Here is a 25,470-nt window from a genome sequence, read left to right on the forward strand (position 1 = left end):
AATATAGTTCCGTTAGATTATATGGATATAAACTATACAGTATATTGTCTCAACAACAGATGGCGGATGTAAACATGACTCTTTATTTCACTTCTGTCTCTTTATTGTCCCAATAAACAGTCTATTGTGGCATCAAAAGCAAAGCACGGCAACTCATCATTCAAATCCATTAAGCCAAACTACTGCATCTGTTGTGCTCCGATTACCTCCATCCCATCCATTAATCAAACATTCACCTGACCTTGTTACATTGATCTCCAGCACATGACCTGTCGTCAAGCATTTCAAATCTAATATCACAACTATTGTCTCACTTTAAAATGCTTTGGAGACACTGCAGAAGTCACCTTTGCAATGCTTTTAAAACATCCATGAGCAGTGCTCATTCAAATCAAATCTAAAAGTGAATTCTTATCCACCCACTCGAGCTACTCTTTGCACTTTAGCCTTAAGTAGTGCTCTCAGATGGCAATGATTAGGGTTTAAGCAGTGGAAGAATTGCTGTCTTAGAGTACGTAGCTGCCTTTGTTTCTGCTGGAAGGAGGGGTTTTATCTGGAGTACTGGCGACGATAAAGTGGGTCTGATAGACGGGATTAATTGAGAATTGCGTTTGATGTTCGCAACCCAGATGATATAGAATATCATCCGTGAAGTACAATTATGAGCTGTTGGTTTAGCTATACAGTTATAAGGAGAGCACATGTTGCAGTTCAACCCTAAACACTAGTCTCTTTGAGCTATTACAGCAATACATTTTAAACAGCTCAGTTTTGACAGGTGTTTAGTTTGGATCGCATTTATTACCCTAACAATACTTATAAGGGAGTTAAAATTCATGAGATTGTGTTTGTTCTTACCTATATAGGATCATTAAAGATTTATAACACTGGAGCTTCAATCATCATTAATGTTTTATTATATATGTATGCTTTTTGCTTTTGAGGAACACCTCATATTATTGCCGTCTGTTTAATAACTAACTTTTTGCAAACAGAAGAAGTGCTTAGAAATACTGTAGATCAAAGTGCTTATGACTTACAACAGGTGTGGGTTTTTGTTTAACCTTTGTTTGGGTTGCTTGCTGCTGTATTACTGCAGTTGTGTGTAGTGTTCTCGTCATTACTTTGATCATGGATTTTCATAACAAATATTTCTAGAAGTGATAGACTTTAATATGTGTCAGAAAGTGAATGTTACGGTTTGACTCTTATAGGATTTAGAAATGCAAAGTGATCCTGCCTGGTCTGCTGTGAAAACTCTATTCATCAGGTTACATTCAGTTGTGAACGCGCGTCAATCTGATATTCCGCGAAGGTTGAAAATATCTGTCATATCTCGTCACTCACGCGAAAGTAACGAACAATTACGCAAGTAATAAAGAGCGTGGAACACGATTGTTTGGTTTGAACCCAGCATTAGTATAATAACGGTTGGTTTTCTTACCAAACAGCATTGCTCATATACCAACTGCTTGGTTTCTCGATTAGAGCTTTTATTTTTTCTATCCCCCATCACCCCCAGGGCACATCAGCACATGTCCTCGCTATACTCAGGTCCTGTTGACGCAGGATGCAAACATTGGTTTTAGAAATAGATTCAGTCAGCTCTCGTCTAAAATGTAGTTAAAGTTTTTGATCCATATTATTCTACACCATATCTGCTCTATGATTAATTCAGGATTTGTCTGCAGCATGCATTTTGTATTTTCTTTTGTGTTTTAACAGTGGAAACACATTGGTTTGTTACCCCTGCTAAAGCTTGTCTTGTCCATTCAAAACAAAATCATTTCTTATTTGGTGAATCTTGTAAAACTGGCAAGAAATGTTTCACACCCAATTAAAAAGAAACTTGTGAAGTTAATTGGTTTAAAGTAAATGAAGCCTGTCCCAATACAATTTGTATGATTTTACCATTTTTTGTATCCTTTGATAACCTTATTCGCATTACTTTTTTTTAAAACATACAACAAAAATCGGAATACAAAAAAATAATCCAGACAGTTATGTATCATTTGTTTATATAGTTAGATATTGCTTCTGTCATTCTGACACACCGTATCTCCATTTCTTTATTCTTTTTTGGCAATTAGGCCCCTTTTGAGCCGATGTCACGCTCACGTCACGGCATTAGCTGGCGGCAAAACAAAGGGAAAACTGGAGGCGGCCAAAACAATTCGGCTACATTAGGAGTTTAAAATAGCATCTTGCTGCATGTTGTTTAGTACAACAATCGACAGATTACAGTCTCCAATTTGATGTTTTAACACATACCTGCTGCCATTGCCAAACAAAAACACTGACGACAGCTGTAGTTAAACACAATAAAACGAGTGGACTGAACAGAAACGATCATCAAAAATGCATGCGTTTCACTTCAAAACACTTAAGATTAAAAAACTACTGTGGGGTATGTGTCTAAAAATCTCAGGTATACCTAAATCAGAAACTGGGGAATAAGCTTATTCTTCATGTAACCTTAACTTTTGAAAGCATTGGGTATTCCAACTAACTTTGTTAGTTATACAATTAGCAGTTAACTATCGGCCGGAAACTGTTTGTCATCTCTTTTCCTTTAGTTGTCACAAGTGCATTAGTATAAAGGGAAAGGGAACAGTAAGAAGGCTGTCATGTTCTGTGTCAGGTTTGTGTTCTTTCTGCCTCCACCTAAGTTTTTTGTCATGCTGGTTGGAAGTCTCTTGACATCCTGATAACAATCAGTAAGTAAAGCGAAACATTGTTATTATTATAATTATATATCTTCTTTGAAAGGCGTAGGGTCAAAAAACGTTGGACCAATTACTCCCCCAATGATACGTCATGTGTACATTTTCAGTCAGCGTGTTTTTGCGCACCCTGTTCACACAGACATCATACGTCATCACCGCGCTCATGTGCTATGTTTAGGCAGCGGGACAATGGCGGACAGAGAGCAGGTACCTGGAGATGTTCGTTATAGTAGTAATGTAATTCACTTTGTACTGTAATGTTTTCTCACCAGTGAAGGTGACATGACTTCACTGAAACCGAGTGTCATAGGTGCAAAGGGGAGAGCTAATATGTGCTCCTTTGCTTTATGTGTCTCCCCTCTGTAATATTTTCGTAATACAATTGAGGAATTGCTGTCAGAATGGGGAAATGAAAGGTTATAAATAGTGAAATAAATTGGTGGGATGGTTATATGCCATTATGACATCACTATATGTCTCTGGATGACCTTTTGGGAAGTGAAGTAAAACATGCCTTGCGGGAAATGTGACACAAATCGCTTTATGGTTTCTGTACCAGCATTCCCGTAAAGGAATAAAAACATTCAGACAGTTTTGCTCCGTGCTGAAGATGTCTCTTTAGTGAAGCTCTATATGCAAGAAAACTGTGCCAAATTATTAATGAGGGCTTGTTTTCCTCCTCCATCGTTTCCTGTTCCCTGTTTTGTTGTTTTCTAGTTTGCCCATTAAGTCTAACAAATGAGATTGTTTCATTTTTAGCGTCGCCTCCAGTTTCCTCTTGCTCAGAGTTCCATTTTCAGCTTCCTCGGCTGAAACTAATGAACATGTCTTGTTCATTGTCACTTTCTTGAAGTAGTTCAAGGTTAACCTGATTGTGGCTTGTTTTTTTTTTTGGTTATGTTCTCTTTGATCTTGCAGAGGAACACTTCTTGCCGTAGTCTGATCCACTTTGCAGCCGTGAACAAACTGCCTACAAAGAAAATGGCATGTTTTGTTTTTCCATGACATTTTGGGGCAAGCACATTTTTGATGCATTAATTTTGATGCTGGTGGGAAATAAAGTGACTGAAGCAAATGCATCTCTGCTGCATTATTCAAAAAATGTAGCAGACCACTTAAAAAAATATTTTTTGTTTTTCTAAATTGACTGTTTATAAGTATGTGTTTAAGTACATTTTATTGTCAGTCTGTGTAGTGCCACCATTTCTTCCAAGTTCCAAATAAGAAGATGCTTTTTATTTGCATTTATACATAAAAATAACGGAGTTATCACATTTTGGAACTAAACTCTTCATATTATATTATATAATAATCTAATGAGTGTCTAGTTTATGAACAAAGTGCTTCAAATGTGTTTGAAATGTTTGAGATGACTGATTTAGATCTAATTTGTGAATTGTCTATCCTACAGCCTACACCACCCCACTCCTTCATGTCATCTGATGCTATTTTTATTTCTCAGAAATCTATAGAGTTCTCATTTATATTTCTTCTGATCTGCCATAAGTTACACTGAATATCGTAACATTGTTATGCTCATGTCAACCAGCTTTTAAAAAAAATACAATCCTTCTTTTAATAGTTGTATTATTGTTCTCTTATTTTTTGCTGATTAAGGAAAGACAGAGCCATTTACGTATGTCACATATACTATGTAGAGATGATGGGAAAATGTGTTTAACATTTAAAGAAACATGGTCATATACTTTTAGAACGACACAAGGTTGAATAAATAATGTCAGAATTTTCCAGTAAAACTATTTTGTACAGCTTAGATCATTTTTATCTCCAATTTTAGCATAAAGTAGAACAATTCTAGTTGTTCTCTAAACCATATAATTATAATAATATAACTAAAATAATAAACTCCATATTAGTATTATTCCATTTATTACTAATAATTCAGTCATTTAAGAGCTGTTGCAGTTTAAATGGAGTTCATGGGATTAATGATAAATTCTACATTTATAGACCATCTCAAAACTTCAACCTCAATATAATAGAGGATCTCCAAGGAGATGATGCGTCACAATGTGAAAGAAACTCAATGGTTGCTCACGGTCTGGAATTCTTTTAGAGTCTCAGGGAATATGACGGTGAATCTTGGCTTTAATTACAGCAAACCATTTTGATTCAGTATTCAGTAAAAACAGCTTTTTTATGTAAAATTAGTTTAGTAAAAGACCCACATTTTTAACTTTCATTCATTTGGATAACATGAACAATTTGAAATGTTTTGTGTAAGATTGTTGCCCATCTTTTGGAAAAAGATGATCACTTTCACCAGTAGATTGCTGCAGAGCTCCACTATTTGCTATATGCTACAAGTTTTTCAGTTGGATTCATATTATGGATTGGATTCATAACATTCATACATATTATGAAATCAAAATTATAACAATTACTTTTTGTCAGAGTTTGTCATTTTTTGTACTGAAAAAATGAAATCAGAATAAATAAAATAAGAATCGAACATAAACAAGATGTTACAAAGAGAAAAGTTGCATTCTTTTGATTTTATAATTTATTTAAATCATCGATTTTTCATATAATTCTTCCACTTTAATCTAAACATCAGTTAATAATTGTAAGAGAACTGTGTGATTGTGATAAATTATTTTATCTCATCCTTTCATTCCCTCTCTCTCTGTGTCACACGTGTGAGCATGATCATTTTGCATTGTGTATGTGTTTTGCATTGTTGAAAGTGTGCCACTTTATTCCTGTCAATGTGTGATCTGCTTTGTTTCTGATTTTACAACGTGATCTCATGATGGTATTATGTTTTCAATTGCATCTAAAGTTTACCTCTTTTCATTTTTCATGAAATTATTTCGGTTCTGTGTGATTTCCACCGGCAACTTGTTTAGAAGAAACAAGACTTTAAGCTCTTAAAATGAATAACATCTCTGCAATCGTTATACCGTTACATATCATGTAATCTTTGCTTTGTTTGCTATGCAACACAAAGGCGATTTCTCCAACATGCTGTGACTGACAGTAGAACCATAAAATACACCAAACACACACAGTAATTACAAAAGGAATCAATTTTATTCTTCAGATGTAATCCATATCTTCAGAATCCATTCGACTATGAAGAACAGAACCAAATCCAAGCCTTTATTTTGCGATCTTGATCTTCGTCTCCATCCTGAGCAGCCACCATTAGCTGCAACACTGGTGGTGACTGCTGGTGTGTAGATTTAAGTTGTCGAGTTCTCTCACTATTACATAGTTTTTGTTGTCTGCCAAAAGAAACAGAAAAATAAGTAATTAAGAACTTATTTTGGATTTGGGTGTATAGTTAAATATAATACTGCACAGGACAGCTCAGAGAGTAGACATATTAAGCAGACCTGAAACACTTAGCTTGTCAGATTACACATGATAACGTCAATGATATGCAAATTAGAACGCAACGTCATCTGGGCAGGCTTTAGCTACTTTCCATTGAAAATAGTTGGCAACACCGCTGAGGTGTGTTTGTAGGTCAAATGTGTGCTTTCACGGAGTGGATCAGGATAATCATCTGGATATTTTCAGCGATTGACAATTTAAATTCTGCTTTCTTCCTCACACAAAACTGTTGTATTCCAGCAGAGAGGACTGCAACAGTAACCCATCGTCATTTGGTCTAATTTTATTTTTAAATAAATAAATTATTGTAATTGCACTTATCTGTCCATCTTGTTTTTCTTTATACTGTACATATTTTTAGGAAATAGTTGTGGTTAGCTTTAGAGGTAGGAGTAGGATTTGCGACTATAAAATATATTTTGAATGGCATTTTGTTACTAAACTTAGGATTTCCCTCAATATTTAGGTCTATTGCATTTTCTATCTTTTTATATTCGCTATTAAGTTTAGGGTTTAGGTTATAAAAGTATAAATCGCTTATCGTTACAATTATTGTAATGCACTGATACAAAAATCTTTATGAGAGACAAGGTTTAATGTTTCAGCATAAATAGAAACTTACAAAACTGTACATTTGTGCTTGTAAACTTAACGTACAAATGCCTACGTATAACCAATGAGATCAGGCTTGATTTTGAGGATACATTTTGTCCATTTTCCATGTGGGGTCTCCAGAGACCTCGAAGACCATGAGTGTGACTTTTTTCGACACTGACTTAAAATCAAGATATTCCATTTTTTTATTTGTAGACATAGAAAGTGTTGACCACTATCCAAAGTATCTTGCCATTTGGACAAAAATATATTATATATATTCAGTTTTTTTTTATTTAATCGAACGTCATTTGCGGGTCAAAAAGATCCAGAAGACCGCAAAAGGGTTAAAGAAACGCATACAAAATATCTTTCAGGGTTAAAACAAGGATTCGATTCAATTAAAGCCCTGCTAACAATAAACACTTTTATGGAGGATGCTAGAAAGATTGTTGTCCTGCAAGCACATCTGTTTATCTAGCGCCTGAAATGAAGCAGTTAGCTGTTGCAAAGGTCATCCTAAAATCAATTAAATTTCAATTACAACCAAACAGGGTTGTTGAATATTTTGCACTTCTAGTCCAGATCAGATTTCTCCGGTTGTTTTATTGTGATATTCTTTTAATGATTTAAATCAACTTTGAAACGTAAGCTTCAGCTTGTATATCATGCATCCTGCAAGCATTCCGTAACAGAGCTGACACATATATATATATATATATATATATATATATATATATATGTATATATATTGGACATTTATATGTATACATAGGTCCACCATGCATATACATTTATTTATATATTGTAACATTGGACAATTAAGCCACACTCCACACATACAAATGTATGGCTGTCATTACAATACATAAACAATATCAAACCAAGTGCATTTCATCACAATTTTCAAGCAAAACACTGTTGCTTTAGCTTTAGCTTGAGCATCATTTCCATTAGAACCTGTTTTATTCAATGGCATTAGTACTTCTGTATTCAAGCTCCTTTATGTATTGAAGATAATCAAATTTCAACATTTGCAGTTCTTTCTGATAAAACAGATCATCTTGTTTTAGGAACGGTTCACTTTTCTTGTAACCTGACTTGAAGGGCATACTACAAGTGCTACAACTATCCCAAACACAAAACCCTTCCTGTGATTCAAGGTCAAATATCAATTTACAACAACGTGGCAGTGTAATACAAGAACAGAGAGGCAAGAATATAAAATGCAGTGAGCATGAGACATTCTACAGACCTCTTCTGTTGTGTATTTTAACAAGATATATTGAGCCCTTAAATCCATCTGGTTCACACTAGGTATGGCTATTTCTACAGTGTTATTATAAAAACCTGACGATTTTTTAATATTTACACATGATTGCAGATTCGTTTAGTTTTCATTTTTGGGTGAGTTTGTCCTGTACTTCCTGTCATAGTATTCAAGTGTACAGTACAGCAGTACAGATCCAACACAGATGTCTTTAGGGTCAATAAATAGTTGGTATTTTGTGAGCGAAACATTACATATCGTTCAACAGCTGTTTTGCCATAATATAAAACACAGTGTTTCCACTTCAACAACAAGAGTTTGGTTTGACTATCGGTGTGACATGGTCTATAGAGCTCTCAATGTATCTATATTCTGCGCAATGGAAAATGTGATGTTTTCCGAGGCTTTTGTCTGTTCAATTATTACATCAAGAGCTCTCAGCTGTCTCGGCAGTGCGAACCACATTATGAACAGAGTGTGTTCTTCAGACTGGTATTTGTTATGTAATATGCCCGCTGTGGGCTTAAATGGACTCTTTTTGCCCTGTGGCCTGTGTGACAATGCTTATTGTCCCCCCTGAAGTTTTTTGTGTCTCCGCAGAAGATTACACTAACTTTCAAGCAGGATGTAGTTTCAAATGAATGGCATCAGGCGGATGACCGTTCAGCAGTGAATCTGATCCTCTGCCAGCATGAATTCTTAATTTAGAACGTAACGTTGATTATATATTAATGGCTTGAAATAGATTTATCCTTGATGATGAATGGAGTCATTTTCATATCGCAGATGCTGTTTGCTTGAGATGAGGTATGCAGGAAAGATCCACTATTACAGCATAAACACAATAGGCATTTTCAGTTTACTTTTCTTTGTAAGTTTAACATGTATTATACAGTATGTAGCCACATTCTAAACTTGGAAAGTGAACTTCACAATCAAATAAGTGACAGAAACTATCTTACCTGTAAATATAATGTATAAATGCATTAGAAATGTAGTGGGTGCATTAAAAAACTTGAGTCAGAAATTTGGTAGGGTAGAAATTGAATTCACTTTGAACATAAATAGTATGCATGAGCCATACGTATTATATATTATAAATGTAACACTAAATACAAAACGAATCTAACTTTAGCAAAAAAGGCAAACTTTGAAAACCAAGAAATAATCCCTTGCATCAGTAAAAAGTAGTGTGGAGTCGGCAACTAGGGCAGACAGCCAGTCCTGTGTCATGTCTGTCACGTTTCAGAGTAGCAACATCATTTATATTTGATTTAACTCAACAACTTTCGTAAGTTATTTAGCTGTGCTTTTCTGGCATGACCCTACAAGGACATCTGGGAAATCCCATCCGACGAGGATTAAAAGATCCACCTGTCCTGCTGATCAGAGACAGTTTGTATTTCAGAGAAGCATCAGTCAATTGAAATCACTGATGCCAGTTTTCGTTCTGCCCTCGTTCAGTGATAAACCCCAACTTTACCATTACCGTGATCACACCCTCCCTCTCTGCTGCCCGTTGTCATTGCTTTACCCGGTTCCCCTGGAAACAGGGATTTGGAGATCAGGAGAGATCTATTTCATCCTTCACCGGCACACAAGGAGATGCTACCCTTGTTCTGCTAAAGGGACACAAAGTAACGAAACCCTCTTACTGTGGAACATCATGGATGAGGTTTGTAATATTTTATCCTTATCGCAAGTATTACTGAGCCTTGGATTCCTGCCATATGTAGCCTTCGGTAAAGCCAGGCTTTTATAACGTATTTGTTTCCGGTTAACCTAAAATTTCACAGGAAACTTTAATTTTATAACTTTTTGAGTTTAATTAGCTTTTACCTACTGATATCTGAATTACAATTATTTACATTTGTTGTTTTTAATGTATGGTTTCAAATATCTTTAGTTATTTACTCATGTTGGGCTTTTATTTGGATGTGGATAGGTTATGTTCTGTGGATTTCAAGACCTTCTGTTAAATGAGACTTATTTATGTAATTTATTATAATTGTAACTAGACTATGTACTGCATGTAGGGAATGAAAATTTGAGATTGAAGCTCATATATGATGCATATATCTCAAGGTTTCCAGAGATCATATTCTCATTTCTTTTGTTTTCACAATGAATGGTATGGCAGAAGGGCCTGAACCTCCCAGAAAGTTGAGATTTAGGTTCGGCGGTGTTGAGATACAATCTTCATTTCATCCGAGAATTTTCAGAAATCACTTTCGTTCACAAATCCCAGTGGAAATCTGCTTAATACACATACTCCTAAGAACTAAATCCCTTGTTGTTGTTGAGAACGTTTTTATATGTTTTGTGTCTGAGATTTATTGGACAATTACATTGTCACTCAAGGGAAAATAGGGATTTTGGTGTTTGTCAAACAGATAAACAAGCTGTATAAAAAGGACAGTTTTGAAAGCTGTAATGTTTTAGACACTTGAGGAATCATTCCAGGAGACAATTGCTATTTTTATTACTGCACAAAATGAAAAATTGCTGTTACCTCTAGATTTTCAGCTTCTATTGGTTTGTTGAGGTGTTCGGGTACCACAGAGACCCAATGCATGGTTACACTTTTGGGATCCTACCATTAGTTTAACTCTTCTAGGATTTGCTTGCTTACCCTCAGTAAGATATACAGTCCTTGTCACATACGGTATTTATCACCAGAATTAAATAATTCCACATGAACATCATCCAACAGATTCCAACCTTTATTAGTTTTGGTGATAACGAAGCTTGCATGGATTTGTCTCTGTTAATAGATGCATGTGCAACATGTTCTCCATTGGCAACACTGACGCCACCTGCCAAATGAGTGCCAGACAAAGATGTTACTTTTTGCACTGCATGGCTCACATTAATGTTTTGTGCTTGGACAATAGATTTTAGTTTGGCTCTTTGAAGCTGTTGAGTGCTTTATTCTGCTAGAAAGAAATGAGATTTAGACTTTGGCACCTAAAAACTAGTAAACAGAAAAAAAATGAATTCACTAAACCTTACTGCAGATTACAGAGAATGCTGTAGGTCTACCTAACACATTATCTCTGTACTTGAGTTGAGTAATCCATCATGAAGAAAAACAATATCTTGTTTTCTTTTCATCTTTAAATCCACCAACCAGTATTTTGTGGTTTTCTGTACCTGTAGTGGTATCAGAATATAATACACCATGTGCATCTATACCGTAAAGCTTTAAACAACGATCTATACATTTGTGAGGAATCTGTCCCCTCAAATAGTAACAAAATATCACATCTACAAATTAAATGCAAATCATACATTTGGTGTGTCTCTCCAAAATACTTTTTGGGTCACTGTATTTATATTGCATAATGTACACAAGTTATACCTAAAAAGGCTTTCTAAAATGGTTCGGAATGAATGGAATGGGTTCACAATTATAGCTTGTGTGTGATTGTAAAAACGAAGAGACAAACAGACTGATAGACATCTTTCATTTTGAAAGCATGAAAGGAATCAGTCAGTCAGTGATTGCTGATGGAATTGTACAATTGACACTCTCATACCAGCTTGCACACCCGCCGCAATGCTTTTGTTCTCCTGCGTTAAGTCAAAGCACACAAGCTAGTTCATTTTATTTATCACTGGCAGCGCTCTTATCTCAAACCAGTTCAACATGAGGCTGTTGCTTTAGTGTTGAGAATATTGGATCCCGAAATTAAAGATGACTCGCCCGATTTGCCTTGACATTACGTCTTTTGTTTGTTTCAGACAAACATTTCACTTTGAGATTGAAAAACATATATGCAGTCAGAGGCAAAACGTTGGCTTGGTTTGTTTAAGGATTTCTCTGTTTTATCACACGCAGGGTCCTTTTTATGAAATGTTTATAATCACGTTTGCTTATTGTATACGATGTGTATTTGTACTGTAGTGCAGCTTTTGTTGCAGCCTCAAACACTTTGCTCTATGCAAACTATGTTTTGATGCCATTTAGAGATATTAGTTTATATGTTTTTGAGTAGTTTTGCAGATGCTCTTATCGATCTGGCTTATGTGAGGAGCATTGCAAGCTGATGAAAGTTAAAACAAGGGGACAGTATTTATAAGTTTTATAGTTGTGGTGTAGATTAGTGTTTGTTCGTATTTTTGAAATATGACTTTGTGTCTCTAGAAGACTGCTGTTTTGGTGTTTTTATGTAGCCTTTAAAATTTTCGTAATTGTTTTGATGTTTAAATTTTGCTAAAAAGCCCATAATGGGATATTTATATGGCCTGTTAGTTTCCATTCAGTGTGTTTCCAATAATGTGTTCAATAAAGCATATCATTTTCCTGTGCAATAGTGGTGAAAATTGAGGGCATTATATTGAGATTTCAAAAAAAGATTGAAATCTTTTCTCTCAGCAGAACTATTTCCAATTTATCAAATGCATCCATGCATTTATCAGAAAGTTACATATAAGCAATTTAGACAGCAAGGATTAATAGTAATAAATAACATCTATAAAAAGATACTATGCAGAGATATAAACATACTACTAGAGCAAAGTAGACCTATAATCATACCTGTACAGGTATGTGTTTTGTGTGTCTGAAAGAAAATGACTTTCAAAAATAAACCTGTCCTTTCAAATCTTTCCTTAGCTAAAAAGTGTAACTAAAAGCCCAGTTAACCATGTTTTGAATTGATGTAATTGAATTCAATTCAATTCTAATGCAGTCTGTTTTTAGCCATCTCATGTGCAGAGGAAATGGAGACAATCAACCTTTAGCTTTCAAGTGACATTTCATCAGTCTGATGTGGCCTTGAAGCTGGCTGGTTTAATACTTAATTCTTTAAATACTTTTATTTGAATACTTACAGGAACATAGATGTGGTTTGCAGCCTGCAAAATCGCACTTCTACTGTTGTGTATTCCCCGTTACCAGTGTGTATTATGTCTCCAATAGCGTTGAGTATTGGTTGTGAAATTGACAGCACTTTAATCCAATGGCCTTGAGCAATGTACAATTGACAGCAATCTAATCCAATGACATAAATGTATGGGAAATAATTGGTAGTGAACAGACAGTGAGTAGGTGTGTTTTACTTCAAATGGCGCTGCAGATTATGACATCACTAGTTTATGCACCCAAAATGCACCTGCAGATGTTACACTCTGATCAGTCTGTGCTGATCATTTTTTTCTGGGGGACCGGTGCCACCGAGTGCCACCCTTTAAGACAAGCCCCTCGGAGAACCACACTACTCAAGGATGCTTTTCAAGTTTGGTAAAAATGCCACTATTGCTTTTAGGAAATAAAGTTTATCTGGTGAAAGCAGATTGTTGATTCATTTCACTGAAGGGCACTTGACCTTTATTTGGACACAGATAGATTTCCTCTTTTAGGATAACATAGCTTGTTGACTAACCAGCATTGATTACAGTGTTTGTGAATTGTTCTCTGAGTGATACTGCATTTATTGTGATCTGCTTTCGTGATGTGATTTTAAAGGCACAGTTTCATTAGCTGCAATTTCGCAAATACTTCATCTACTGGCGCCAAATGAAATGTCAGTTTCATCAGGCATATCAATTAAAACAAACTGCTGTGTGTTAAAATGTTTTCCTTGCTCTTGAAAAAAAAACATTCTTTACAAAACCACTTGCAGTTAAAGCAATTGTGTATTACAATCATCTTAGCTGGGAAAAAATTATGATTTCCATCTTGATCTCACTGGGAAACATTACAATGTGGTCATTTTGTGTGAATTCATACTGTGTAATGCAAATTGTTCATTTAGGCGAATGCACATCACTAAACATGAATTGATACAAAGTAGCCATTAGATTATGTGGGTGAAATCACAATGTTGCTTGGCTTAGTGTAAATTGTTTTATGTACTGGCCATAGCAGCATTATAATAACAGCTACCAGCGTACAATAAATAGTTAGATTTATTATTATAATTAAATAGAATGAACAATTCCTGAACCAAGCAATATGGTTCATTAGTCAGCACAAGGCTGTTTATGGTTCACAAGCTCAATAGTAATTTGGCGTATTTATATAGAATTGGGTACCTCATCAACACAATGGCTTTAAACACGACTCGTCCAATCAGAATCCAGACCTATCCCCTCTACAAACAGCACAGAATGTTTTCTTAAACCGCTCTGGTTTACACTCTGGTTCGCTCTGGTTTACAAAAACATCAGGCGTAGTGCCTTCCAATCTCCTCTCTGATTTGTTTCTCTCAGCTCAGTCTCTGGCTCATTTCACTCTTGAAATAGACCAGCACAGTTCAGAGCTCCCCAGTGGTCCCAACTCAGACAGGAAGCTGTCCTGAGCAATCACATTCTCACAAGTCCCCTGGTGATTGGTCTTTTCCGTACAGACCACCAGCACCCTTACACGAGCCCTGGTCTAAACTAATCACACTAATGAACATCTGCACGGTCTCACTGAATAAATAGGCTACTCTGTGAATAGACACTAAACAGTCAATCTGTATATTCTGTGTTTTTCTTGTTTTAACAGCTGGTATAACAGATCATAAATAATTGCAGCAGCATTATCTTAACAGATTTTCTAGAAGTGAGTTTTTTTCATGTGAGAAAATAATTATATAGTCACATGTAGTCATGAATACTGAGAATGATCAATCAAATCCAATTTAGTTCCTGAACTGAATTTGAAAGATAAATTCATAAATATGTATTTAATTTCTACACATTTCATTATATACAGTACTATTTAATTGATTAACTTTCATCATACACTAAATTTGTGAAACCGTGTTTCTCAGAATGATCTTTGATGGAACTGTCCCCCCTGTGCTTACTAAATATACAGAAGGAATACTGACTCGCCTTTTCATTAGGATTTTATTTTTCCAATCTTGTTCTCTATTGCATTTTTCCTTTTCTAAAACAGAATATTTATTATTTATTTTTCTGTGATTGACAGGAACTGGTTGGAAGCAGTCCTCCACAGAGGAACTGGAAAGGAATCGCTATTGCACTGCTGGTTATTCTGGTCATCTGCTCTCTGATCGTCACCTCTGTCATTCTGCTAACACCAAGTATGTGTTTGTGACCCTCTGACTTACAATAATCAATACACCAATAATCAACGCACTATTCTTTTCAAAACTAAGAAGGGTAAAAAAGTCTGTATTATTAGTCTTCTCAGTCTATTTTGTTAGTTTAGTAGCTTTCTACAAAGTTTTCTAAGTCATCCTCTACAGAATAGTGTGGATATACAGTCATGTACATTTCAAAGAGATTTCTTCTTCAGACATTTCTAAACTATATTATTAGTTGTTGTTTTTACACACCTTACACACCTGAATTATTATAATTATAACATTTCTTTAATATTTCAAATGTTTTGTTGAGATTGCATGAAAACTTTGCTTCAGATTTTTCTCATTAAAAGGTCTTTGCCGACTGTCTCAGAAAGAGATCTTTCATGTCTTTGTCAGGACTTTTAGAGCAGATCTTCATGTTGCAGATGTTGCAGACTTTGCTTGATTTACTACTATAAAGTCAGACTTCAATATTGACCCAAACATTTGATCACTTTATCCTCCCATTGTATGTCAAGAATTATTTTGTATTAAGATACTTATAATAGAAACATAATAGAATAATATAAACATAAGAGGCAAAAGTTGATACTGTAAGGAGAAAATAAACCATAGAAAGTCAACAAGTCGTCTTAGCTATACTGAATGATCTGAAAATTGTTTAATGGTTGATTGTTACATTATTACTTATGGTCCTCGAAATGTCTCAAAAATGACTGTCCTTCAAACATGTAAAGTATTTTTTCTGGGTAATTAGTATAATATGACTGTTCTTTATCAAGAGAAAGTGGGCCAGCATGTTTCCCCAGAGTTCAGCTGAAATATTTTTTAAAACATAAATTATTAAATATGCTCACATACACTTATCAATTGTTGGAGAGCCTAAATTAAGAGTAGCCTGAAGAAATGAATGAACTCATTTTTAACCCTCAGCCTAATTGGGAGCGAGCTTCTTCCTTTATGGAGCTTGAAGAACGATACCAATAACACATAAAACTAAAGGAAAAGATTAGCTTCTCTCTAAAAAGTTTAGCTCCAAAGTTGTCTGCTTTTCCGCAAACAGTGATGTGTTAGGTTCTTCTTCGATATCTGAGATGGTGAAATGAAAAATCACATTAAACCAAGTTTGGAGATATCACTCCCACTCCTTAATCTAAGTTACAAAGTTACAGAGTGTTAAACTCTATGAATGGAGCCCATTATAGCCAGACAACGTATGTGGGAGAGCGCATTCTCCTAACAGAAAAAAACTCTGATTAGATCAATGTGTGCAGATCAATAGAGCTCTAAATAGAATGAGACACACTGGGGAAACCTAGTCTCACCCTCTGCCTCGCGTCAGCTCTGGTAATTGGCCGTAGTCCTGTGCGCTGGCGAGGGAGTTGTTTGCTGAAGGCAACTCTCACGGGACAAGAAACACGACAAGATGGCGGGAGTTTTGCCCGCACTTAAAAGACACCGCTGTCATTTTGCCCTGTTTGTGGCACTTTCACGTGTCCTGAGGGAGATGGTTTCTGAACACAAATTCTTACGTTTCTTTCTTTAGTTATGCCACCAGTGAAGAAAACCGGAAGACCAGTGTCTCAACCTCACAAAGTTCAACTGATATAAAAAGTGTTCTATGAACAAAAATTGTAAATTGATTAAAGTGGTGGAAAATTATACTTTTTTCTGCCTTGATTTTCAGATTGTTTTGATAGATAAACTTATGTTATTAGATAATCAGAAAATTGAGAAACGGGCTCACAGAACCTCTATTTAAACTTCTAGTGCTTTCTGTGAAATTGGCAATGATGCAGATGAATCAATAGGCGTGTATTTCACAAAAGGTTAAATTAAAGGATTCCTGATTTTATTACTCTTCCGCCAAATGAAAACCAAGAACCTGGTACAACTGAAGGAGATGAGCTGGTGCAATATAAGGTAGACGGTGCAATCTTAAGCTCATAGCTTTTTAAAATTAAGTTTCTACAAATAGAGATCAGTGAAACCGGAATAAGATGGGTCATCCAAGGCCAAGTCACTAACTTTAACAGGGACAATATTGAGGGTCCCACTGATTGCGTCACCGAGTACACACGCTTCTGTGTTGACACTGCTAACTCCAGAAAAGAGTGCTGAGACCCTTATAACACTCTATGAGTCACCACTGACTGATTCCATGTATAGATGGTTGATGGTCTTGATAATGTCTAGTGTAACAGTAGTCTCATTAAGCTTATTTAGGCACTCTGGGACAAACCTGTGGAATTGACTTTTTTTCATGCAAACACGAGGAGAAATGATAAAACGCTTAATTTATATGATGAAAGTTCTGTCTTCATTTACTCACACGCAAGCTGTCCCAAATCTGTATAAAGTTCTGTGTTCTTAACACAGAGAAAGATGTTTGAAAGAATGCTTGCAGCCAAACAGTTCCAGGCCACCGTTGACTACCATAGTAGGAAAATGTGCTTTATTAACTTCTTTATTCTGTTGAACACAAAGAAGATATTTTGCGCATATTTTTGGGGGGTGAACTGTCTCTTTAAGATTTGATGGATTAAACTAAATCTTTTACTTTGTTCCTGCTTTTCAGTGCTGTGCATGTAGCGTTGGTAAAGATCAACGCATATTAATCATACATGTAGATGCTTCTAATATATTAATAATTCAAGATATTATAAACACATTTTTTGTTACCTTGTTCAAAAATAAAAATAACCAGTATTGAATATACTGTTCAAAGTGATTTAAGATTTGCCTTGTTTATATTTTGTTGTGTTGTGTTCTGTTTTGTTATGATTTGTTATATCTGTCTGCCCTTCTGTGTCTAAAGTGTTTTCTTCAATATTCAAATAGACTTTTAAAACCTATAGGCAACATTAAAGTGAATCTTCCTGTTCTAGTTGTGTGCTGAAATACTGTTGTAATCTTATGCTCCACAGATGAGGATGACAGTCTGGCCTCTAAGAAGAAAGTCACTATTGAGGACCTATTCAATGGACATCTCCAGGCACATGACCCTGAGGCTACATGGCTTAACGGTGAGTAACATTTGAGTTTTCCTGTCACTCTCTCAGACCCTGGAGCTGTGCGTGGCTGCAGGCACTAGTTCCAACATCTCATGACAACTAAATAAGAAATTGCATCACCAGTATATATATGGAGCATCATTCGGATGGCATGTAATCTTTGTGAAACTTCAGGTAAAAAAATCAGTAGAGTTATAATCTTTTCCATCGTTTCTTTTTTGACTTCCTCTCTTCAGTTTTAAATCATTTTGAGTTGGTGTTACAATGTTTTCATCATGCACTTAAAAGATGCAGTTTTTTATTGTATTTTATTGCCTGAGAAATGTATGAATGTGATAAAGCTTCCATATCTTGGGTGGAAAATTGTTAATTTTCCATGATTTCTAGCTGGTCCTTTGTGATGATGTGTGATCATCCGCTGGTCTTTAAAGTTCGTTCTGCAGGGCTATCATCATTTGGGTAGTTGACAAATAAACCGTATATGTGACCTATGCTGTGACAGCAAACATTTAGAAAACAAACTGTTGATAGAATATTATTTTATGCCATTCATATTTATAATATAAAAGAGCATAAGAGAGATTTTCGTCTTGCTTCATCACACCCTAAGACACATGTGCAGTTTATTTGTCAACTACCTTTTCACAAATATGAACTCATAATTATATCTTAAATGTGATAGTATATAAAAGACTATCATGATTTTTTTTAGTAAATACATCTTTTTTTATCAATCATAGATCATCTTATGCTGACATTCACACTGCACCTAAAACAACACACAAACTGTGTCTTTATATAATGACATTTAAAAACACTTGCAAGGTCTTTTAAGAAATTGAGAGTAGCAATGCTTTCCTTGTTTTTGTGTTAATGCACAGACTGTAACAAGATTCAATATAAGGAAGGAAGGAGACGGGAACCGGCAGACATTTAAATAAAGTTTTAATATAAATAATAACAGCCGGCGGCCCCTCACGGCCGACCGCCGGCGAACAAAACAAATCAAAAAACAAAAACACGGAAGTAAAACATACATACAACCATAAAACATGTTCGGGTCCAGTCCTCTCTCATCGACGGTCCGGTCGCTCGTTCTCTTATTCTCCCAATCTCCTATGTGATACGAGACCGGTGCGCGCACAGCTAGCGCTCATTAACAATTACTCACTGGTCTCGAACCACAGTCTCGCCCCGCCTACTCCACTACACAGACATACATATCTAATTTTTTATTTTTACATTTATGTTTTGACTGTGCTTAAATGCACATGTTTAAACCATCTACTGATCAAGATCTATGTTCTTCTTTATTCCAGAAAGATATTACTGCTTCATAGAGTGTACAGCTATTGATACATTCCTGGTATCATATTAAGATGCGTGTTTTTTGCACAGCTATTCACTGTTCACTCTTGCCAGTTATTTTTTTTTTAAATAAAAAAATTATATTCATTCACTTATTCAAAAATAGATTGAAGACTGAAGGATGGATTTTTGAATTAATGTAGGCCAGTAATTTATTTTAAATATTGGATTGTTACAGAGTCAACAACTTCCTGACTTTACCTAAATGACCTAATAAACTGGTAAAATCCTCCACAATACTCTTACTTCCACTTGAAACACCTCAAAATGTAAAATATTGTTATTGTTATTCTGTATTAGTATATCTGCAGCTCTGTAAACCATCAGTCCACATTAGTATGCCTCAAGAATATATGTATTTTACTTTTTGATTTATTGCTTGTTTTATTCCATATAATCATTCTGTGTACAGTCTTATATTAGCATGTTCCCTTATGATCCTCCATATAGCATATCATATTAGACTTTACTCTCCATTATCAATAAACGTACAAAAGGTGCACACAATAGAACAAGACATCAAGCGCCAAACTGAAAATTTATGTCCTATTAATTTTAAATTGTCATGTCTGACTTTTCTTATGTAATGATGCAGAATACAGCGTTACAGTGCTACCTTGTCTGGGAGAACGAACACTGCATAACCTCTTTCATTGATATAGCTTGCATTTATAAAAATCCTTCTTTTTTTTTTTTTTAAAGAGATAACAATGGATTATTACTTGGCATTAACAGACCTATAGAGGTGAATGTGATACGAGTTTCTGCGTTTTGTGATATACAACAGGGCAGACTGTGTCATTCTTGTGAATAATATTATAAATAATGAAACGGCAAGGAAAAGAAGTACACTTGAAAGCAATATCAATTTGTTGTAATGTTTTTGTTATGCTGTTGCTGGATTTCTTTGGCATGGATTTTTTGGTATGGATAGAGAATGGAGAGCTACTGTCTAATTGGTCCCTGTTAGTGGTATAAAGGTTTGTGAAAGTGCAGCCCTGGTACCATGTAAAACAGGTTAAAAGATATATATCTTAATATAAGTAAACATAGAATGTTTTGATAAATCATGTTTTGCTATTGTGCCCTTGAAAATGCATTTGTTGATTTAAGGCTGTGTTTACCTGTGAGCAAGAGCCACATTATTCTGACTCTGACATGCTCCACAACCCATCATAGAGCCTTTTTAAAAGCGATCACTCGTCTGTATTATTTATCAGGCTGGGAGCTATCTGCATTCAGGTCTGTCGCAGGGTTGTTTACCAGGGTAGGTATAACATTTACAACCTGAATAAATAAAGAACACGGTTGCCTTTGTGAAACCTAGACTTTAAGAGCAGAGACAAATGGTCCAACGGTTGTAATGAGTTGTAAAAAGGTTTTAAAAGCATGGTAAGAATAAGCAAATGGAAGAATAAATTGATATGGGTTATTAAAAAGATCCCAGGCCATTTTACATGCATGGAAGAGCTCACCAGTAAACAGTTATCTTCAATCAGCCAAATGGATCCGTTGTGCATTGATGGTGTGCCTTCATCATCGTGAGTGTGATAGTTCAAAAGAAAGATTATATTGTGTATAGCATACAGTAAATAATTATGTTGAGCCCTGAAAATAAAAGAAATGCATCAGGTATCATTTACAAAGCTCTCTAAAATGCTTTTTTCTGATTTGTCAAAGTTCTGGCATCTTTGTTTCTATAAGAACCACTAATAGAAATGGTGGAATATATAGCTGCTAACTTTATGGTACTTGGTTTAGTCCAATGTCTCTAAATTGAACTCAAGTCTTTATTTTATGTCCATTTATTTAATAAGTAGCCATGTCATAAAAAGGATAATGTACTCAATCATTACTGTCAAAATAAACCCTTTCCCCATAAAATGAGTTAATTTTAGTAAACTGATAAGCTGACTGGTCCCGCTGTCTCTTAACCTTTGTCCCTGTTGACCTTTTTAATGACCTTTAAATAGTTTCTTTCATCTCTTTCATCAGATTTTGAACTGATATACCGCACACGCGAGGGTGATGTGGTCAAGCGGAATGTGGTGACCAATAATACAGATGTTCTGGTGAAGAACAAGATGTTCGAGAGTTTTCGCAACCAGGTTCGTACAGTTTTATGAATAAGAGCATTGCGTGCTGCTTTGTACATGTTTTGCAGTTATATCAACATATGTTTACATTTGTTAGATCTTATACCACTACTCATGTGCTGTATTGTAATTTTAGACTTAAAGAGGAATGATTATAAGTGCAATTTTTTTCTTTGATTTTCCAGGGATCCTTCAAGCCCACCAAATACCAAGTCTCTCCTGATTTAAAATATGTGCTGTTGGCCTACAATATTGTGCCGGTAAATTGTTCATGCTCTTATTTATAATAGATGAAAATGCAAAGGGTGTATTTGTCTAATGCGTACAGTATTTGAAATAGACATACACTCTAAAAAAACTGTGGTATATAGCGACTAAAAGAATAAAGATGAGACTCTAGTTTTCAACTTTTTGTTGTTCTCATTTTGCTTCTTTCTCATATCTTTTGTTATGACTTTAATAAGAGCGTGGCTGCTCTGTGTTTTCTTTGTTCTGTAGCTTTATCAATATTCCTACATGGCCTATTACATCATCTGCAGCCTTGACGCTCCGTAAGTCCTAATGTTCTAATTACATCCTCTCATATTCACATTTATATTGTTTTCAATAGGAAATAGCCATTGTGAATAGCTGAATTGTGGGTAGCACCGCCACCTAGTGTTTTTCTGAAGAAATTAGGTCATTTCTTTAGAGCCACTCTGGTCTGTGCAAATATAATTTGTCCACCCCGGTGTAAATTATTCATTACTGTTAGCCTTTAACATCTCGAGTGAATTCAGGTTTTGACCTGTGAAATGCATTAACACATTTTCTAGTATATGTTACTGTAGTAATTATAGAGGTTACACACACACAGACACACGCACACACACACACTCTATAGACATAATTACTTTTATTCTGTACAAATTCTTTATTCTTTCCCCTATCATTCAGCATAAATCTAACCCTGACAAAAACCTTTTTATTTTTTATATATATTATTAAAATATGAAAAAGTGTGCCTTATCTATGGAAAATGATTAATGATTATAAACAAAGTATGTTATGTATAATTTTCCATTATGCACCATTTGTATCAATTTTTTATCATTTCTTACAATTTCTCTATATGTTACGCAATTAATAAATTATTGATAATATTTTAGCCTTTTATGGTAACATATACAGTACAAGTCTTCAAATAATGGGCTACTTTCAAATACATCAAAATAAATACAGTAGGTAAATGCAAAAATGTATTCACATTTATTTTTCAAAGGGAGAAAGTGGAACTGACTCCTAATGAAGTACCGAACACTCCACTCCAGTATGCTGGATGGGGGCCCAAAGGACAACAACTGGTAAGAGGCTCTCAAACATATTCAGGGCTCTAGACTAACATTTGAGAGACGTGGCACTGGTGCTAAAAAGTTAAGAAAAAAGAAACACTTTGCCATTCACAATAAGATAAAATGTTTTATCTTCAGCTGTGCATGCTGCAAAGAGCTGCGCCTGTGGAAGTTGTGTGATTTTGGCTCAGTTTCTCTTTGAAAATGAACTTGACAATAGCGACTGCTACGTACCGTATATGAATCCACCATAACACACATGTGTTTTGTTTCCCAATTGTTTGGTCACGAACAGACTACCTTCACAAGGACTCTTGTTAGTATGGGAATTTTACATAATTTTGTGTTTATGTGTCTGTTTCAGAGAAAGAATGCGTGAAAGATAACTCAGTTTAGCATTTTGTGCTCTGACTCTCTGGGCACGCGTACAACCTGCGAGACCTGAAGGCTTTTAGTGATTATTCTTTATGAAAGCTGCAGTGATACACGTCTGGCTTCTATCACAGCGACTTAAAAATAAATAGTATTTAATGTGATGTATAACGTTTTGTGTGCTTTACAGTATTGTGAGAGAGCTTCATACAATAGTATAGTGCTTAAAGTTTTAACATACTGTATGTTTCCTGCATTAGCTACCCAATCACATGCATACAATACACGCAAGACATTTCGCATTAAATTTATAATACGTAAAAATTATATATTGAGCAGTTTGGCAGTCGCACCGGTTAAGAAAAATGCGACCATTTAGTCACAGTCTAGAGCCCTGATATTTTGCCCCCTCAATAAACTACTGTCATTTAGATAAAAGCATGGAATATCTAAAATCAGGATCTGTGGATCTAGAGACAGTCATATTATCCTGGTTGTGGCTGTTCTCGTGGTCATGCTGACAGGGATGAGCTAAGACCTTTATCGACCCAGTGGCAGATGGCACAAATGGGCACCTTTCCATACATTCATTTCTTTCTGACCTTATTAGTGGGAAGATTCCCTATTTCTATCGCTCATCTTTTGGGTTTGAAATTCGAACAAACTTTGATAACCGAGTATTCAATTAAACGCGTCACTGTTATGCTAGTTACACGCGTGATACCTCACATAATTCAGCTTGTTGAAGAGAGGTGTGGTATTTGTTTTCTAAACAGCCGGACCTATTTTTACTTCATGGATGATGAAAAAATTACAATGACAAACCATACTGTGGCACAATTGTGTTGAATTGAAAAAGGAATATTACTGCATTTTCACATAGAAACATATGAAGCATAATGCATGCCTAAGTGTTAAACCTTGACATTAACACCAAATCTAAATATAAACCTCATAAAAATGTTGTAATTGCACTGTATTGTCATAGCCGTGCACCGGCATATGTTTCAATTGGTTTTCTCCATTACGTGCAAAGCACAACGCAGACGCACGTGTGTGTGTGTGAGTTAGGGAGCATCAGGTGTGTAATTTCGTAGGCGCCTGCATGCCGCCCAACGCTTCACTGACGCCTCGGGCAATTAGTTTTCCGTGACAGAGCAATCAGCAGGGGCCGGTCTGTGTGCCAGAACATACACTGAAGGTCACATCTCCGACTCCACCTGGGGAAAGAGAGTGAGACAGATAATGGCAGTCACGTATGAACAGGGATAGAGATAGAGATAGGAGGAGTGTCTATACATCACAGGTGTGATGGAGGAAAACTTACAAACAGCAGGACAGATGTCAAAAAGAACCAATGAGAACTATTGTAGACGTGTACTTTGGTTCTGTTCCAAAACCTAGAGTATCATCGCTCTTTGCTGACCCACATAGGATTTGAAAATTGAATCTAAACATGATGTAGTAACGTATACAAGATCACATGGACTTGAAGTGCATGTTAATGCTATTTTCTCGACTCATTACTGATCATTGCACGGTTACTGTCACTCATGTTGACACATGGCTCTCATTAAAGACGAATAACTCTAGTTGGCTTTTGTTTATGGAAAATTGCTGTATGAATATGTAACATCCTTGCTGATGTGTTACCTTTGAAGTGCACCAGCAGCTCAGCAGATAAAAAAACATCTCATTAACAGGATCATTCACAAAGTTCTACACTTTAATGTTTGTTTTTGAAACATTTTAATACTGTACGTTCTTGTCATATGTTAAATTGTGCATAAAAGACAAACATGTCTATGTCTATATACAAGGCAGATTTTACTATGTGTTGGAACTGATTCATTGTCAAGTGTATTTTTGAAGCCTATTCATCTGTGTTATCATCAGTATTCTCATCAGCCTCTATATAGCAGTAAAGTGTGATTGATTCAGTTCATCATTCCATCTGAAGCCACTAATGACAGAACACTGAGCTATTATCTGTCTGTCTCTCTGTCCAATGAGCTGCTCCACTCAATCTATTCACATACAGGAAATGACAGTGAGTCTATAAATGCATAAAAAATCCACATTAAATACCAGGCCTCATTCTCAAACATTGGTCAGAGACAGGCCATAAATAGACTGTGTTTCATGGAAAGCAACAATAAGAGGAAATAACAGGGTTAAAGTTTTTCCTTATAAAATAATATACAGTCAATTATGTTTTGCATTCAAATTTCCAAAAACGGCTAAGCTAGTGTTATATATTTTGTTCAGCTGAGTACTTACAATAACTCAAATG

At 35.5% G+C, this 25,470-nt stretch overlaps 1 protein-coding gene across 3 annotated transcripts in view; it reads left to right on the forward strand.

Moving 5' to 3' along the window:
* The window catches only part of dpp6b (dipeptidyl-peptidase 6b), a 103,932-nt gene that overhangs the window by 64,253 nt on the left and 14,209 nt on the right, over nucleotides 1-25,470 (forward strand). For all 3 annotated transcript variants that reach the window (XM_056744030.1, XM_056744029.1, XM_056744031.1), the window contains 6 exons: nucleotides 14,876-14,990; nucleotides 17,924-18,022; nucleotides 21,374-21,486; nucleotides 21,660-21,734; nucleotides 21,973-22,025; nucleotides 22,736-22,817. In XM_056744030.1, the coding sequence (XP_056600008.1) occupies nucleotides 14,876-14,990; nucleotides 17,924-18,022; nucleotides 21,374-21,486; nucleotides 21,660-21,734; nucleotides 21,973-22,025; nucleotides 22,736-22,817 (537 nt within the window). The remainder of the gene's footprint in view (nucleotides 1-14,875; nucleotides 14,991-17,923; nucleotides 18,023-21,373; nucleotides 21,487-21,659; nucleotides 21,735-21,972; nucleotides 22,026-22,735; nucleotides 22,818-25,470) is intronic.

Source organism: Triplophysa dalaica, chromosome 3 (genome assembly GCF_015846415.1).
Source record: "Triplophysa dalaica isolate WHDGS20190420 chromosome 3, ASM1584641v1, whole genome shotgun sequence".
NCBI lineage: Eukaryota > Metazoa > Chordata > Actinopteri > Cypriniformes > Nemacheilidae > Triplophysa > Triplophysa dalaica.